The sequence below is a fragment of the Thermobia domestica genome, chromosome 1, assembly GCF_964235325.1.
Source record: "Thermobia domestica chromosome 1, izTheDome1.hap1.1, whole genome shotgun sequence".
NCBI classification, from domain to species: Eukaryota; Metazoa; Arthropoda; class Insecta; order Zygentoma; family Lepismatidae; genus Thermobia; species Thermobia domestica.
In genome coordinates, this window is record NC_137454.1 from 204,935,590 (window position 1) to 204,955,626 (window position 20,037).

Genomic DNA, 20,037 nt, shown 5'->3' on the forward strand with positions numbered 1-20,037 from the left:
GCAGTTGTTCTGTCTACAAACTTTCTTAGCAGTGCAGTGGCACTTTTCACTAATTCCTAGTATAGAATTGGAATTTATTTTTCAAATCTCTATCTGAGAGATTCCTGGCCTGTCAAGCTATTACGGCAGTGCCATCCTTGGACTTTAGAACAAGGAGACAAGCAGGTGCTTGATTTACTATTATGCTGACATATCTTATGTCATTTCCATCGTCATTGTGACCATCCAGCTATTCTGCGTCGTCACGAACATTTCCAGTTTAGTGGAATGAGAATGTGGAAACTATATTTGTGTTTTCCGTCAGGAACTGTGCGTCACCCTTTTTCGGATGAACAGTGCGTCGTATATATATATATATATATATATATATATATATATATATATATATATATATTGATAATTCATAATCTCACGTATAAGTTGTGTACTACCATTGTATTTGCTATTATTATCCTCCTCTCTGAAAGACAGTCAGAGACAGTGAACTTGAAGTTATGAGGAGTGCGTGTAAAATGGGGTGTGTCTGTTTATCAGATCTTTCAGAGGTCAGACAGACCTCTATTGTTCAAATAATTTTTGTTATATAATTTCTTTTAGTGAAATTTTGTGTATATTTCACTTAAAGTGTGGTGCACCAACGTATGAAGAAAATGTGTTTGATAGTCAGTGTGTATAAAAAATGGAAGTGTTAAGTGCTTCTACTTTCATAAATGGTTTGCTTAACCACGAATAAATCTTCATCTATCCAAAGTATTTCCAGGGTGTCTGTTTTCCTGTACGGCGAGTACCTGATTACTAATTCCTATGTTTTGTTTTCAGGAGTGAGAGTCAAGGAAGCATTTCTCCTTGTATTTGTACATCTGACCATCTTCCTGTATGGGGCCCAGGGGGAATTACGCCCAAAGAACTAAAAAGGGACACAGTCATGAGTATAGAGAGTAATTAACAGGCTGCTACCTGTTTGTTTTGAAACGATTAGATTTTTTTAACCTTTTGTTTATTTTAAAACTCTCTATAAGTAGCTTCAAGACCATGACTGTAGTCCGAGAAAACCCTGAGATCTTTTGTTCATTTTTATTCATGTATTTCATGCTCTACCGACTATTAAACGTGGCAGTGGCGGCTTCCACAGGAGATCACCTTTATCTCCAAGCAGGGAAAAACATATGCTAATGCTATTTATTTGCATTTTATTTAGATTTCTGTATAAATTTAAATATCCCTAGCCACTCCACCGTGTATTATTATCTTTATTGTGGTGATGTACCCAAGGTATGCATAGATTTCTTCTAGAGCTACCTGCACCCTTACAATAAAATTCTTGGCTACCCAGCTTCAGGGCACGATAACTCACGCTCTTGCGCCAAAATACTTGGCGCCAGCAGCGTAAAGGGCGATTGAGTATTTCTCTTAAAATACTCATTGGTCAGTGTACCTTTTGGTTTTAAAATTTTCGGCTTATGTTTTGTCAAACCCCTCACAAATTTCCAAGAACTGCAGTGTGTCTTATAATGTTTTGAATTTTTATTTGTGCCTATGATTTTTGTGGTTTTGGTATACTGTGTTTAGAGAATTCAGGCTTATTAGAGTTTAGGGGGGAGGTAAACTTTGTATTTTATTCTATTTTCTTAATGGTAGTAACGAGAGCACAGGCTCGTCAACTTGGAATAATGGAAAACACAAACGATAGTTTAGTTGTAGCGCAGAGCGCTAACGAGCGCACCGGAAGTGTGGGAGAAAACACTGAAGTGGTGGAAACGGTTCCGCCATCCACCGGTAGGGAACCGGAAGTGCCTCTTCGGGAAGAAATTAACGAACCGACTGTTAATCCGAGTATGGTAGATACCCCAGTCAGTAACGATGTGAGCAGTATTAGTAGTTTAAACCTTGCGACCATTTTAGGCGAAATATTACAAGGCCAGCGTAGTTTGGAAAGCCGATTAGAGTCAAAATTAGAAGAGAATGCGAGAAACCTTGAGACCAAATTAGAAAGTAAATTTGAGGAAAGTTCTCGTAGGCTAGAGAGTAAAGTAGAAAAGAAGATAGAAGAGAGCAATAACCATGTAGAAATCAGTTGTCAGAGACTAGAGCAGGGTATTGAACAGGGCCTGGAGCAGGTGCGTAGAGAGTCTAGAGACATGCACCAACGTCTCGAACAGGCGATAGAGTCAAGTAATGCTCGTCTTGAACTCCAGTTGAAGACCGTGAGTTCGAGACTTGAGCAAAGCGAGCGCCAGTTAACGGAGCGGTTGGAGCTCACCACCGTCGAGTTAAGGGGGAGATCGATGGCGCCCGTGAAGAGTTATCCATTCGTGTAGCCGAAACAGTGAGTAGGCTAGACGAGGTGCAAGAAAATGCTAACAGTGTTGCCAGGCAGCTTGAGGAAAATTACAATGATCTGAATGAGAATTTACAGCGTGTCTCGTCTCGTGTTGAACAGACCACGCAAAATCTCAATAATCAGGTCAGGAGAGTGGAAGTGAGCTTCACTTCCCAACTTGCCAGACTTAGGGGGGAAATCGAGCAAGAGACGCAACTCGAGGAAATACGTACCGAGTGCAACGGTAGCATCCGTCAGATGCACGACACCGTACAAGACGTCTGCACTCAACTTGAAAAGAAAATGGAGGAGTGGAAGAACTCCGTGCAGAAAGAGACGAGCGAGGTGATTGAGGGACGTCTCGCGAACATCTCCGTCTCTTCCACTCAAGAAAGACCACAATCACCGAAAAACTCCTCGAGTCGCGACTTGCCCGGTTCTCAACCTGGGAACCTGGCTCAATCCCACGAGACAGACCCTGTACCATCGACGTCTCGCTCATGTACTCATGAGACGAGACAGAATCTGGCCACTGCACTAGGTCTCATTCACAGAGATGTAACCGAATCTGAGACTGAGACATATAACTTCATTCAGGACCTTGACCGCTATTTTGAGGTCACAGGTGTACCAGAGGATCTGCGACTCAGTTTCTTACCAAGGGCACTCAGGAACACGTCCTATCAATGGTTCCAAGTAAACCGTAGTAAGATCCATTCATATGATGATTTTGTTAGGGAGTTCAAGCACTGTTACTTAAGCGAGGAACGACTAGCAAATTTGAGGGCCAACATACTCACGTCTCATTTTGACAGTCGTGTGCACAAATCCCCAGCAGAATATCTGCTGGATTTGTTGCACAAGAATAGTATTTTGGAACCGAGGATGACAGACTCTACCCTTTTGAAAGTTCTCCCGAGGCATTTTCCAAATTGGTTATTTCGGGCTATTGTCTCGTCTCGCCCGAAAACCATAGCAGAATTGCTTAACTTGGTGCAAGAGCTGCAGTCTTCGATGACGAATCGAGACCAGTTCTTCCAGCAAAACCCAAGGAAGGGGGTCAACATGCTCCAGGTGAGCATGGAGAATGACAGAAATAGCCCCCCCGGCCATAGCGGTAACCAGCTGTCTCGTACCCAAACAAGGCAATCACGAGAAAACCAGCGTCATTACCAAAGACGAGGCAACAGGCAGCAAAATCGTAACAACCAGCGTTCGCCACCCCGTAATCAGAGCAACGGAAGTGGGTCGTCTGGTTGGTCACGTGGTGGGAACTCCCACACCCACCAAAACAATCGTGTAGCCCGCGGTAGAAGGGGAGGAATGCGCAACACGGAAACACAGCGACGGAACTCCTTTAGAGGGGAGGAGGAAGAGATCCAGTTACTGTAACGTTATGACCGTGCGCCCCCTCCACCGAACCGAAATAATGTTACCAGGAGTAACCAATCCTCATCTCCCTCTTCCAGGGAATGAGAATTGTCCGCACGTACTTGCGGCGACGGTAGATTGGACACGGAGAGAACTTGTTCAACCGAGTTGACACAATTATATCCCAAGTATGTGCGTAAGTCAGTAACCTGTTTTGATAATGTAAACATAGAGAATTCTTGCGAGACTGCAGTGAAGGAACTTTATACTTCAGAAGAAAAAGAAGAAGAAAATTGTGATTTTTGTCTAAAAATAAAGAACACGAAGCATTTTGATGAAGGCAATTTAGAAAAGAAATTAGTTTTGTTAGGTAGGAACGGAGAACCCATCGACTTAGACAGGGAAATATATGAGGAAGCTAATGGCATATTTAAGAACCTCTTTGACACTAGTAATGAACCGTTACCAGCGAACAATGTCATTTCACTACCAGAAATAAATGTTTGTTTATTTGGCAAGGATGTAAATTGTCTTTTGGACACAGGAGCGACCTGCTCCGCCATTTCTAAGGAATTTTGGGACACCGTCTAAAATAACCATCCCCCACCCGCATTTTTGAGTGCGAATAATATAAGGGTAACGTCGGCTTTTGGAAATAAAGCAGCGACTTTAGTAGGCCAAACTCTGTTAGTCATTGTGATACAAGGGAAGGAATACCATACGTTGGGTATTATTATTTCAGGTTTAAATAGGTCTTTGATATTAGGATCCAACTTTTTCACAGAATCTCGTGCCATGTTAGACTATGACACCGGCCTTCTGCATCTAAAACATCCACATGATGTAGAAGTAGCATTTAGATCTGTAGATTGCGAGACTGAAGATCTAGAAGTTCGATGTTTGGAGTGGAATGGTGAGTGCAGCAAACCATTTAGTTTAATGGATGAAATTGAAAATGTTAATTTTGATTTTTCCCCGTCAGACGAAAGACGGAAGGCCATAAGGGTTAATGCACAAGATGAGTCTAAGACCTCCTGAGAGCAGGCAACTCGTGCACCAAACTTGGATGATGGAAGATTCCCAAGTGCCCAAGAATTGGCGAATTACGTATTCCCACCAGAAGAGTGGATGAAAGTGAAGACTCGCGCCTCCCATTCAGATATAGAAGAGTTTGTATCGAACTACTCAGATCTCTCAGCCTCACAGAGAGAGTTTGAAAGCTGTGCTGCTCAAGCATCAAGCTTTATTTGATGTCAAGCCAGGTTGCATAGCTAACTACGAGCATGAGATTGGAGTAACGGACGAACGTCCAATCAAGACCAAACTTTATCCTTACCCTAAACGTTATCGAAATTTAGTATCCAATGAAATTTCGAGATGGCTCGCGTGGGGAGTGATAATGAAACAACCTACTGCATATATCAATCCACTGGTAGTGACAGCAAAGAATGATGGACGTATACGAGTATGTATCGACGGTCGAGCTTTGGCTAAGATTTCTGGTGATTTATCGGACCGACCAATGCCTCCCTTGTCTGTTCTCCAAGACATCTGTGATAATTCTTGGTTCAGTTGCGTGGATGCAACCGAGATGTTCCTTCAGATTAAAGTCAAAGAAAGTGATCAAAAGTATTTAGGATTTTTACATGAAGGTATTTCCTACGTGTTTCAGAAATTACCTTTCGGAACAAAACAGAGCCTTGCTTCATGTGTTCGAGCACTTGATATGCTTATAGGAACTGAAGCGCGAGAGTACTGCGGCGCGTATGTCGATGATCTGATAGTAGCCGACAGGAGCTTCAGTGAACATCTTGTACACCTCGACAGAGTGTTGGGTTTACTCACTGCAGGTGGCCTAACTCTCAGGCTGAAGAGGTGTAACTTTGCAAGAAAGAAATTAAACATACTTGGTTTCGAACTTTCTCAACACGGAATTGGAAAAGATCCGGAGAAAGTGAAGTCGGTGTTAGAATTCAGAACACAGAGAAACGTGAAGGAACTGCGTTCTTTTATTGGCTACTGCCAATATTACCGGTGCTTCAGCAGAAGGTACTCGGAAGTTCTTTATCCGTTGTTCAATCTGCTGAAGAAGAATGTGAGGTTCAAGTGGGAACCGGAACATCAGGCAGCGATGGAGAAGATCAAGGAGATCTTCCAAGAAGAAGTTGTATTGAAGACCGTCCTGGCTGATAAACAACTGATCCTAGAATCTGATGCGTGTGATTTTGCGTGTTCTGCTCTATTGTACCAGCGTGATGATAATGATGACATTAGGGTCATAGCTTTCACATCACGTGTGTTCAACGCAGCACAGAAGAATTACTCTGTGACTGAGAAGGAATTTTTTAGACTTATTGATGGGGTTGTTAAATTTAAGCAGTATCTAGTAGGAACTAAATTTAAAATTCGCAGCGACCATCTTGCTCTAAAATTTATCCTGTATTGTAGACTTACAAACCAGCGCATCACCCGTTGGGCAATGCTGCTGTCCAATTTTAATTTCGAGTTTGAGTTTGTAAAGTCGAATGAAAATTTGAGTGATTATCACTCTCGGTACTCTCCTCACACCGAAGAAGACCTCAGTGTTGCACTGAAGCCTATCCTCCAGGAGTCGCTGATGACCCTACTGACGGAAATTCCTTGTGAGTTGAGGAAGATGATAGCCATACTACCAGAGATGCAGTCTTCTGATCCTGTCTACGGAAAGATCAAGAAAGAAGTAGAAGAGAAGACGAACTCAGCACGAGTAAATGGTGCTTGTCACCGTTTTGAAGTATTGAACGGGCGTTTATGTAAACGTGACCGGGAAGGAGTTCGCATATGCATCCCAGAAGTGTTAGTAACTCCACTGCTCGATTATTACCATTCAGATCGAGGGCACATGTCGGCCAGTAAGTTGCTTCAACTTCTGACTGAATTTTTCGTATGGCCAAAGATGAGAGCGAGCGTGAGAAAATATTGTGCTTCCTGCGAATTACGTCAGAAGAGCAACCTCCCCCACTGTTATCGTCCGGGACCACTGAATCCCGTCGTCGTAGAGAAGCCAGGCTACCTGGTATGTACAGATTGGCTTGGGCCAATAACAAAAGGAATTGGGGGAGTCCATTATATTCTTGTTTTCTATGATGCTTTTTCAAAATTTATAGGATTATATGCATGTAGAAAAGCAAACACTGCCACCGCAGTAAGAAAGCTGAAGGAATATTTAAAAGTAAACCCTAGTGTGGAAGTCGTCTTGACAGACAGAGGGTCACCTTTCCAGTCTGAGAGCTGGAAAAATGAATTAGCAGACCTTGGTATCAGGCACATAACCTCTACACCATATTATCCCCAGGGAGAAATGGCAGAGGTCGCAGTAAAGGCTACCTTACGTTTACTGCGTAAATTGTGTCATGACAACCAAAGATTGTGGCCCAAACACTTAGAGAAAATAGAGAAGTGTTTGAATTCGGCGAAACACCTGACCACTGGCGTGTCAGCCTATGAATGCCATTTTGGACAGTCTATGTCTAGAGACATAGCCAGGCTCTTCGAAATCCCGGAAGTGGATCAGCGACATGACGTGCAGTACTACATAGATATCGCTAAGAAAAATCACAAGAAAAATGCTGCTGCACGGAAGAGAAATTTTGACAAGTCACACCGTACAGTAGTGTACAATGTGGGTGATCTTGTATTAACTAGAGTATTCCCGAAGTCGGATGCTCTAGCAGGTGTTTCAAAGAAACTCCTCCTATTTTCTGGCCCATGGAAAATTGTCGCTACCACGGGCAAAAACATGTACACGCTAGCGGATCCTGTGACAGATGAGGTCAAAATGACCAGAAATGCTTACTTACTCAAGAAGTATGTTGCTAGAGAAGAAGCGAGCAACGGTGGTACTGGTACAATAGAGACGCAATAAATAACTCACACCCGAAGCATCGAACCCCGGAATTGACATGTTAGTGTACATAGTGTAGTGTTACCGTGTTTATTTTAGTGTATTAGTGTATTGTGTGTATACTGGGATCTTATGTATTCAGGTTAAGTGAAGTAGGGCTTCCTGAATTCTCTGCATTTAGCTATTTGATCTAGTTTTCTTGTAATGATGTTTCATTGTGTTTATTGTTGTTGTGTATTATTTTGCTTATGTTTACAGGAACATACAATGTGCACCCGGTATGATCTACGTCCTGTATTAGTAAATACAGCACCTAGAATCATAGGGGGGAAATGTAGAAGGCCGAGTTCCTTCTCCATCTGCATATCAAAATGCAGATGAGGGGCACATTTTGCATATCATTATTTAAATATATTAATTTGTGGTAAAATTAATTGCTTCTTAATTAGCATGCATATTAAATATTATCTTGTTATTATGAATATTAATGGGTAAACACCGAGCGTAATACGGAAGTATTAATACAATATTGCTGTATATTGTATTTATTTATGTATGTTATTTCCTTTATAGGCTATGAATGATTTATTTCTTGCGTGCATCTCATTACTGGGACATTATGTTGTATATATTACATATGTTAATGAAGTGAGATAGTTATTATACTATTCTACATTCGATTAATTAAAGAAGAAATTAACGCATATTCTATGGATTCTTGTATAGAAGTTTGAACTTTGGGGCTACAAAGCTACATGGACAGAGATTTTTTTTCTCGGCGGCACTTGTCTGCATCGAGAACTGCATGTGAGGTCTACCGGTAAGACAACTCACGAGTGAAGAAATCACTGAATGAGCAAGAGAAGATGACTCATTAAGTATAGGAAGTATCTTGTTCACTTCCTCTTGTAAAGCAAGACTGGTATGGATACATTGCTTACTGACGCTCAACATGCTTTGTTGAAAAAGTCGTAAAATTTTTAGCGTCAACATGATAGATTTTGAATTTGTAAAGGTGCGATTTTCACACCTTTTAGAAGAATTTCTCGAGTAGCTAGCTCATAGCGTCATTCCACCCGTCTTCACCAAAGTTCGTTACCCCGTCAGCGAGCGGACCTAGGAAATTTTCCCAGGATGCACAGCAGTTTTGAAGTTTTGTATTTTATTTTGATTCATTTTATATGTAAAATATTAATATTAACGTATTACGCTCACTAGTTCTTGGAAAGACCGTTCAAAATTCATGACTATATTTGTCAACGTGTTTCCCTGCGTTCAAGACATTTGGCTCTTGTATATTTTCAAAATTAATAGTAACCTAAGATGTTTTCTTTCTCTCTCTCTCTTGCAAACATGGCTACTGGGGTTAGTAGCAGACAGTTTTGAGGGAAGCCATAGGAAAAGAGACTTCCTTCTAATACCCAGAGAGATGACAGTTTTGTATATATGTACCAATGTATTCTATATATATATTTTTCTTTATTTTTGTACATTTTATCATGTGAAACTATAATGCAAAGTGTTGTTTTTAAGTGAAATAGTAAATGTTTACATGCTAGTGTTATGGACTTCTGTTTTGTTCAGAAGCTTTTTAAAGTGACCGCCATCGCAGGTGAGGGCAGCACCTCTCATAGGTGTCTGGCGAAAATGTGCAGGCAGAAGCTATATTTCTGTGGTCTGTACGTAGGAGACCACCCACGATATCTTGCTTGCGGCATCAAACCCTTTGTGGGAAAATTCTGAGAAGAGCGAGTCGGCTATTTTCCTGGAATAGTCGAGTTTAATAACCTTGTTCGTGGCTGAGCAAGGGGTAGTTGTTGTATAGTCTCGGAAGAGAACACTTCAAACTATCGTGTGTGAAGTTTAAAATTGACCCAGGAAGGTGAGAGAATCGCTCCCCAGGAATTCCTGTGATTATTTTACATGTACCGACATGTATCGGGCCTGGATTCGTACTAGTGAACAGTGCTGATAAATATCTATTTGATTGTGAATTACGTCAAAGTGCTTTGAACAGTGTTAACCTTCAAAATTTGAAAACTACATTATTATCAATTATTACGTCTGAACATGATTGTTTCAACCATTAACTTAAATATGGCTATTTCGCTATATTTTGTCAGCAGTACTAAGTAGCAGTTGTTCTGTCTACAAACTTTCTTAGCAGTGCAGTGGCACTTTTCACTAATTCCTAGTATGGAATTGGAATTTATTTTTCAAATCTCTATCTGAGAGATTCCTGGCCTGTCAAGCTATTACGGCAGTGCCATCCTTGGACTTTAGAACAAGGAGACAAGCAGGTGCTTGATTTACTATTATGCTGACATATCTTACGTCATTTCCATCGTCATTGCGACCATCCAGCTATTCTGCGTCGTCACGAACATTTCCAGTTTAGTGGAATGAGAATGTGGAAACTATATTTGTGATTTCCGTCAGGAACTGTGCGTCACCCTTTTTCGGATGAACAGTGCGTTGTATATATATATATATTGATAATTCATAATCTCACGTATAAGTTGTGTACTACCATTGTATTTGCTATTATTATCCTCCTCTCTGAAAGACAGTCAGAGACAGTGAACTTGAAGTTATGAGGAGTGCGTGTAAAATGGGGTGTGTCTGTTTATCAGATCTTTCAGAGGTCAGACAGACCTCTATTGTTCAAATAATTTTTGTTATATAATTTCTTTTAGTGAAATTTTGTGTATATTTCACTTAAAGTGTGGTGCACCAACGTATGAAGAAAATGTGTTTGATAGTCAGTGTGTATAAAAAATGGAAGTGTTAAGTGCTTCTACTTTCATAAATGGTTTGCTTAACCACGAATAAATCTTCATCTATCCAAAGTATTTCCAGGGTGTCTGTTTTCCTGTACGGCGAGTACCTGATTATTAATTCCTATGTTTTGTTTTCAGGAGTGAGAGTCAAGGAAGCATTTCTCCTTGTATTTGTACATCTGACCATCTTCCTATATGGGGCCCAGGGGGAATTACGCCCAAAGAACTAAAAAGGGACACAGTCATGAGTATAGAGAGTTATTAACAGGCTACTACCTGTTTGTTTTGAAACTATTAGATTTTTTTTAACCTTTTGTTTATTTTAAAACTCTCTATAAGTAGCTTCAAGACCATGACTGTAGTCCGAGAAAACCCTGAGATCTTTTGTTCATTTTTATTCATGTATTTCATGCTCTACCGACTATTAAACGTGGCAGTGGCGGCTTCCACAGGAGATCACCTTTATCTCCAAGCAGGGAAAAACATATGCTAATGCTATTTATTTGCATTTTATTTAGATTTCTGTATAAATTTAAATTTCCCTAGCCACTCCACTATATATTATTATCTTTATTGTGGTGGTGTACCCAAGGTATGCATAGATTTCTTCTAGAGCTACCTGCACCCTCACAATAGGGAGCAAAGTCATATTTCTTAATTAATTTTTAGTCTCTTTTGGTGAACGTTTAGGCTTAATTATAGCGGTTAATAGTTTCAGTTTGTCTTTCAAATCACTGGGATTAATATCTTTCGATTCTTCGCGTATTAAATTGCAGGCACTTTTCAGACAAAAGTTGAGGTGGCATATCGTTCAGATTACTTATGTCGTAAAGAAAATCGAAATAGTCGCAATGATGTTTAAGTTGCTGAAACCTTTTTCTTAAAGCTGACACAATCACGTCTAGAAGTTTGTAATAAAAATCGATCTTGTATTTTGTTATGTGGATCTTCAATAGCTTCATTCTCTGGCTCGTACTGAAATCGTCTCCTCTTCTTTCGACTTAGAGTTTGCATTGCATTACCTATCCGTGGGTCATCCATATCTAATGCTGATGCCAACTCCATCGCATCAACTAAGTAAAGTTGAACTTTGCATAATTTCTGCTCCTCTCAAAGTACTTAGATATATTTTGAAGAAACCCGACTGCATCCAACACATGGATACTTTTGTTTACTATGTTTATGTGGAGTGAAAAGTCATACCAGATAACGAGTGAGCAAAGGTAAGTAAAGCCACGCAGCTGGTTTGCTATCCACAGAGCATCATGGGCGATGATTCTATCTATTCTATTGTCCTTGCTTATTTAAAGTAAGGTATCATAAACCTTTATTTGATATCTAAGTGGAGTCAGACCATCAACTCAGCTCTCCCATCTTGTGGTGCTGGATGGTTTTAAAGTGAGGCTGCTAATATGTTCCTTCAGTATGGCCCAACGTTGAACTGACGCAGAAAAAAAGTCATAAACTTGTTTTTAACTATACAAAAAAATGAAACGGTGGACTGAATGTTGTGACCGCATCGTTAACGACATAGTTTAGTAAAGGAACATAGAAGGCTTGGGAATTTATTTTTGCTTTTCATATTGGAACTATTGTCACATCTTTGGCCCTTCATGTCTTCGATAGAAGTTCATTTCTTTTAGGTGTTTACTGTCACTTCTAGACCAGTGATGTCTTTTACTGGTATGAAACCAAGAAAGAGTTCGCAAATTTTTACAAGCCATTCTCCATTACTATATGTAACTTGTACAAAAGGAACGATCCTTTGCTCTGTACCAGAAATATTTAGTGTATAGTCTAGCATTATGGTATAATATGTTGCAGCTTTCAACAAAAACAGTATTTTACTTTCAATTTACTTACTAAGAATTGGAATAAAAAATTTTTTTGGACATCTTTTCCTTAGTAATGGTGTTATTTATTTTGTCCTCCCATGGCTCTTTTAATGTGTTCGGCCATGACGCTGTCAAGCTTGTATTGCTTATTGCTTAAATATAAAAACCATTATATATATATAATCTTACCTACGCCGCGCCGCTGAAAATCTTACCTACGCCGCGCCGCTGCAAGGGAAATCTTGAACGAGATACCTGTGGCTAGTAGTTTGATAATTGGAAATGAGGGAGAATGCTCTGAATTTCCTGAGTGAGTATTTTCCTGAATTGAGTGAAGTAAGTTTAATTACATTCTCAGGGAACACAATTTTATTTTTCCATGTAGGACTATTACGAAGCCTTATATTTTAATAGTATTCTTTTCTTTTTCAAATTTTGCCGCCCACTAGACGTGCCGCCCTGGGCGGTGGCACGGCTCGACCCCCCCTCGCGCCGGCCCTGAGAATACTTTATGTATCTGTGAGTAGTTTCATGTCTTCGTTTTTACAATATTTCAGAAGAAATTAGGTAATAAAATTTTACAAGTCAATTTTTATTCTTTTTCCTAAGTAAGCTCCTTCGAGTTACAACGCGACGACACAGTGACTCAATGGTAGAGCGCTTACGTCTGGTGTATGGGTTCTTAGTTCGATCCCCGCTCGAGTAAGTTTGTGGTGGATAATATCGTGTCCGTAGGTTTCCTCCCACATTCTCATTCCACCAATTATTCCAGCATCATTCATTTGCCTTAATCATACATCTTCCTAGCTTAACGAGCATAATCGTAGGATGTTTAACTGAAAGATTTCAGTTCGAGTTACAACGCTCAGACTTACATCCCAGCGTGTTAGATGGCTTTTGATTTCGCTTGGGGTTTAAAGAGTTTTTGAGCTTCGTGAGGTGATTTGAAGCCAGACTTTTGCTTCTATTATCAATCAGTCATATGGAAATTGTAAAAAAGAGCTGTTAACTTTGGTTTCACATGAATTTGACATTTAAAAATAATTCATCAGTTTTTCTAAATGTAAATACAATAACTGATGAAGCTTTTAAAATGTAAGCATAAGGAGATCGAGTCGTACCTCAGAATTCAAAAAATTAAATAGGTTTTAAAATTGTTATCAATTTTTAATAATAGTAATTTGTATGTATTTAAGAAAGTTTTTTCTATAAATAATTAATGCGATACATATTGAAATAATATTACAATTTTCAAGAACAGAAAAAATAATCAAGTTTCTTTAGATACAAAGATTTTTTCTGACCTTTAAAATTGACATTTTAGAGTTACGACAGTCTTACTCTATATATATTACTACTTATAATATCTTTGTTCGATAGAAACTGGAATCTACATGACTATGATTCTCTTTACTGAAAATACGACAGAGAAAGTTCAAAATAATTTTTTAAAATTGTTTACTGCTTATAAAAAATATGGTATCCAAACATTATGTTTACTATGATATACTTCTGAAGATATTTAATTGTTTGTAACTGCCCTTAGGTGTTAAGTACAAATAAATTATTATTATTATTATTATTATTATTATTATTATTATTATTATTATTATTATTATTATTATTATTATTATATGTGTGGTTTCTAGATCAGAGTGCGATAATTCTTAATTCAAGTTTCTCCCCACATCATCCATGATAGGGATGGCCAAAAGTTTTCGGATCCGGATATCCCGGATCCAGTGAGATTCGGATTCGGATCTAGGTCCGGATCCGAATCTCAGATCCGCATGTCGGATCTGGATCCGAGATTCGGATTTCGGATCTGGGTCTGGATCTCGGATCTGGATCCAAAATTCGGATCTCGGATCTGAATCCGAAATTCGAATCTCAGATCTTGATTCGTATCCAAACCAACATCTGAAATTGTGATGATAAAATTCAATATCTAAAATTCGTTAAAACTTTTATCGGATTCACTGATATAGTAGGTTGCTGTGCTTTTAAATGTTTCCATAACACGTTTGTGCTACCTTTGTTCTTTATTTTATTTTAACCTTGCAATATTTAAATGTTGCACTTTCTGTCGAAGTCTCTTTCGTAAAATGTTTCCAAGTTTGATTTCTTCCCATTTCAGAGTATAGTGAACTGTCTGAAAACTGATGTAAATGGTAACAAACTCCTCTGTTTAGCTCCTCTTCGAAACTTAATGTTAGCTTCACATTGAAAATATTTATTTTATTCTTAGAAAATAAACTTTCTTCTTTTCTCATATACAAATGAAATATCTTTTATATAAGGCCCTTCTAATCACAGGAATACTAGACAAAACAAACTCTTTATTAATAGTAGTTTATGACTCACTAGGGTCGAACCATCAACAAATGTAATAATGAATATCTTTCATTTCAAAGGTATATACAACAAAAAGTATAGACTGGTTGGCGTGGAACAACAGTAGCTTTTTAAACATACACACGAGAATTTCAGGAGAGCAATATAGTTGTGTTCGTTGTATGACTTTATTACCTAACTTATGGCTTGTCCTTCTGAGGTCGGGAGTTTGTTGAAGGAGTAAATATAAAAGAGATTTCTGTTATTTTTTCTTCACCCTCCAGGTTTCTTTAATCATACATTGCAGGACGTAACCAAAACATATCCATGCATCGTATCATTGAAGCGTTTTGTGTTTTGTATATTAAAGTGTTCAAAAATATTTAACATATTCTCATTTGTTCATGTGATCTCAGGTTCTTCAATTCTCGGTGGGAACATACATGAGAAAATTGAAAGCTGAAACAATATGAAAATAGTATTTAAAAGTCAGGAAATTGATATTAAAACTTTAGCTATCTATTGGGACTGTAAGGCTGTAGTTAAATTAACCCACACGTTTCGTGAAGATATATTACGTAGTTATTGTTTATTTACTATAAGCTACCAGATACATCCTCAGAGGCCACTTTACACTGTAGTAATCAACAGATGAAAACGTTGGAAAAGGAATGCAAGGAAGGTCTCCAGAGCCTTAGATCAAGGTACTAACCTAGCATTTGCCCAGTATAACTGAGGAACAACCCTGGAAAATCCTCAGTCAGGATGGCTGGTCTCCGAATTCGAACCCGGTATTATCCAATTGCGAAGCAAGAATTCTAACAAGTAGCCTGAGCTCTCTCCGTATTTTTATTATTATTATTATTATTATTATTATTATTATTATTATTATTATTATTATTATTATTATTATTATTATTATTTAATTAACGTAATGTTTTAAAATTAGTGCAAATTAAACCGTACTTTCTTTATTGCTGATGTTATAATTAATAAGCATACATGAGACATCAGTCCCCCATTAAGAAAGAATACTAGAACAGGAATTCAGGAAGCGGTGGTGAAGAGATTAATGAGGATGACGAAACTATGTACGATGCAAAAACTGAGTAATTATGACTTTGTCACAGATATATTCACTTACATACGTCAATTTAATATTTCTATGATACAGTGCACTCTTATCTTCTATAGTGGCAGGAAAATGGCCCGCTTTTGTAAACGAACACACTAAGCACGTGCGTATAGGCGCATTGTCCGTGCAAAGAAACATAGGGAAAACTAGAAAAAAAAATAAGGAAAGCGAGGGGTAAATGATAAACCGCCCTTCAACTTAAAAAAAAAAAAAAAAAAAAACTAAAAATAACTAAACTTAGAGCTACGAAAGATGCGAGGCGAATTTTATTGAAAAGATTGTTTTTCCTTAATGATTGGTTGTGCTAACTATGAACATGAATTAAAAAGAAAACAAGTAGCTAGCTCTGAGTTTCGCAAATTAGTTGAAAAGAAAATATTGGATGAAATTTAATTATAAAGAAGCCATTTATGATAATTAAAACAAACTAAATTCTTGGCACGACAGTCCTTTGGTTCCTACCAGCGGGCTTACGTTGAAAGTGGGGATGTGTAGTCAACGTATCGACACCCGAAGTCCCTAATGCCGGCCTTCTAGACTGCAGTCCGCTACGTCTTACTTAAGATAACTCCCCGATTGTCCTCACGATGCTGGGTCAACATCGAAATTGTTGAGTGCCTCTCCGGAAATTGAACCCATAACTACAGGCACCGAAGACACTTTCTCCGTCTTCTATAGACGAAAAGCTATAGTTACCCACATTATCTAATACAGAAATAAGTTCTGATTCTCTAATAGCTGCTGATGGTGATAGTCAAGGTTCACCGAAGCATTATCCCAAACCCAAACTGAGGTATTGATGTCACTGGAACGCCTGAAAAGTCATTGTGGGTAAGTGAATTGCCCACTTGTCAGGATGAAGGGCGATGGCGATGTGAAATGCGGGGCTGTCAGAGGTACTACTTATGATAATTGGATTTATAATATTCTATGTTGCCATAAACCCTCTTCAAGAACATAACTGTTAATCTTAGCTTTGAAAATGTTACATAAGGAGTTTTATTGCTAGCATTGGGTTGCATTAGGAATTATCTGATTTATTTTAACACTTAACTTTTACATCTCTTCTGATTTACGAATATTTAAATCGCGATTATCCCCTTAAGGTCAATTAGTGATATTTTAAACCATTTCGGACCAACTTTATATATGGTTAGTCTTGTTATATGGGAATAATTGAGACCAGAAGCAGTCTACAGGCTAAGTCCAAAAGAATCTTGGCCGACCTCCTGATAAACCACGTCTTTCAGCAAGGTGAATTGTAGCAATCCGATACCCACATGAGGAAATCTTCGGTTCAGTGGGAAAGCTTCCATAAGAACTAGCACTCTAATCAGTGAAATGTGTTTTCCTAATTTTTATTCAATGTGAAAGTACCTAACTTTATTGCTAAAAAAGAAAAGGCATTTATTTCAAACAAATCGCCATTACAGTTTTCGTAGTTGAACACAACTCATGAATAGCCATGTTGAAGCGCGACTTACCCCTGAAAAAGAATATTTATCTGTTTTTAGTATCTCGTGTTTCCCAAAGTACATGCGGAATTAGTGCAAGTGCCTTCCGCTCGCATTACCTAGGTACAAACAGCTACGATCTTGGTACTAGCACTTGTTTCGGTTTCCAGATCTCAAATATTTATCTTTCAGCCTGATTCTGTGTATGAATCCGAAATTTCAAATCTAGATAAGGGGCACCAAAATTCATAGTTTATTCTCGGTGCTCATATTGTGATTTACTAAATATTGTAAGGTATACATTTGATATTTTGAGCAGACTGAGCAAGATAAATATACGTAAAAACTAGTCAATACTTGTCTTAACTGTTTATGTTTTCTTAACTGTCAATGAAATAGGTGTATTGAGGAATTTTAAATATTCGAGTTTTGTATTCCGGTTTCAAATATAAATATATGTGTATTTCATCTCGGTCCTGCAACCGGGTGGACCTAGATTCGACATTCGAACTCTCATCCGAATCAAATCAGATTATTTTTTAGTAAGCCAAGCATTTGATCTTTAGTGTAGAATGAAGGAGACAAATAGACTTGTCAATATTCGTCTTAATTTTCTATTTTCTTCTTCACTGTCAGGACTTCGTGAAATTACTTTCGGCGAATTTTTGATATTCAAGTTTATCACAATTTGGGTGGGATGTGGGTTTGGATAAGAATCAAGATTTGAGAGCCGGATTTCGGATCCAGATTCGAGATCCGGATCCAGATTCGAGATTCAAGATCCGGATCCACATCCGAAATCCGAGATCCGGATCCGGTCATCCCTAATCCATGATGATAGCATTCAAAATTCGAATCCAGGTATCATCACACTTGTGAATCAAACTCGGGATAATTATGGCCATGGTAGTTATAGGAAATATAAGGAGTTCAGCTGTGGCACATGGGGTTCTTGGTTCGATCCCAGCACGCGTTAAGTGAGCCTTGTGGTGGGCAAACACCGTTTGTGGGGTTTTCTCGGGATTTTCCCGTTTCCTTCCAGTTTTTCATTCCACCATTTCATTCATTTCTCATCATCACTGTCTCCTCTAGCCTAGCCAGCATAATCGTGGGACGTAAAATTTCAAGATTTCATTTCAGTTTTTCAAACTCGGAATCACATGCACCAAGCATTCTACCTGAGAGCATTTTACTAATATAGACCTACTGGTAAACATTAAAGAAGAATTTAATGTGAGATTCTCAGCTCACGATCAAGTAAAAAGAGAAGAAAAATGACGTGTCTAATGTAACACTTATCCACTTTGTCAGAAAAGCTTAGAATAACGAATTCACGCTTGCTTGGTATTCCCAGCTCCTAAACGGTCAGCTGTGTGTGACATGAATGATAAATGACAAGATGGCAACACTGAAGATCCCAAAGAGTCCTGCGTGCTGAACACATCTACAAAGAAAAGAGCTTCTGGTGTCGGGCTCCGGAGGCAGGGAGGAATCACACCGTCAGTCGGAAAGGATCAGCCTTTCGCGATCGCCGACAACCTCGATTCTCCGTTGTGCGTGGCAATCACTGCAAAACAGAAAAGGAAAAATAAAACTTTTATTTCAGAATAACATCATTCTACGTATATTCCATCATACGAGTATTATATTGTACTGCCCACAGTGATCAGTTTAATTTTCTGATGTTTGTGCTGAGTGTTGCTTTCAGTAAATGAATTTGTTAATGTTCGAAATGAAATATGGGGACACACACTCCACCTCCTACCTCGAACGATATTCAAATAGAGATAAAGAAAGAGTCAGCTGAAGATGAAATTAAGGTAAGAATAAGTGATATTTTCTTCTTCAAATAATCTCTTTGTCCTTCAGTTTGAAACCTTGTTTCCTCTTGAACATAAAACTCAGCGCGGCTAAAAATAAAATTTTAGCCATACGAGAAGAAACTTCTTTTTTAACATTACATTTAACACCCTCCCAATTGGTTCTGGAATAGATTTGATGACGAATAAAGTACTTCGATGATGTTATGAAGAAAAGGTTTAATTAGTAACTTACTATTTTCCAAATTTATCTTTTTGTAGGTCTATATTAGAAACTTTCCTTCTCCAGTAGATTTGATAGTATTTCAGATTGTTATCTATCAGATTGTGTATTATTATTATTATTATTATTATTATTATTATTATTATTATTATTATTATTATTATTATTATTAATAATAATAATAATAATAATAATAATAATAATAATATCCTTCCTGATGAAAGAGTTTACATTAGTCAATAAGCTATAAAAGTTGGACTTATAACTAAACAAAATCATTAATTAATTAATTATTAATCTATTCTTCTACTCTTGATAGCTAACGTTAGTGAAATTACCATGTTGATTAAGAGTGATAAAGATACTGCTAGATCAATGAGATACATGTAGGAAAAATATGTACTTTGGTGTTTTCTTAACATGAAGATTTTCGGATTCATTATAAATTATTTTATGTCAGAGTACACGTAAAACATTTCTGAATCTGCTGACATTGTTCTCTCCGTAAATCAAGAAATTATGCCCTAACTGCATTCTTGACTTTGTAATATAACCGAAACAAAGATTTATCAAATGATTTTCTTTGTCACATATTTCATGTGCTTCACAATGTTTTATCCAGACATTTTAGGGGGTAATTCCCTTCCAATTTTGAAGATATAACTGTAGCATGTAGGTAATAAATACAGTCCCTCCCCAGGGGGGGAGGGACTTAGGGGGGTTATAGCCCCGGAACTCCAGATGGGCAGGGGCCTCTACTCTGATTAAAATCTCAACTGTGTATCTAAAAGAATCATGAAGATATATTATAAAATAAAATATAACCAAAAATATGAAACATATTCCCTTAACTTTTTTACTGTACTTCCATAGAAATGTATT

The 20,037-nt window shown here is 38.1% G+C and overlaps 1 protein-coding gene across 1 annotated transcript in view; it reads left to right on the forward strand.

Moving 5' to 3' along the window:
- The first annotated feature begins 18,580 nt into the window (after positions 1–18,580).
- LOC145693171 (uncharacterized) overlaps positions 18,581–20,037 on the forward strand; it is a 126,692-nt gene continuing 125,235 nt past the window's right edge. The window contains exon 1 of the mRNA XM_081768936.1: positions 18,581–18,932. Coding sequence (XP_081625062.1) covers positions 18,852–18,932 — 81 coding nt within the window. The 5' untranslated portion in view covers positions 18,581–18,851. The remainder of the gene's footprint in view (positions 18,933–20,037) is intronic.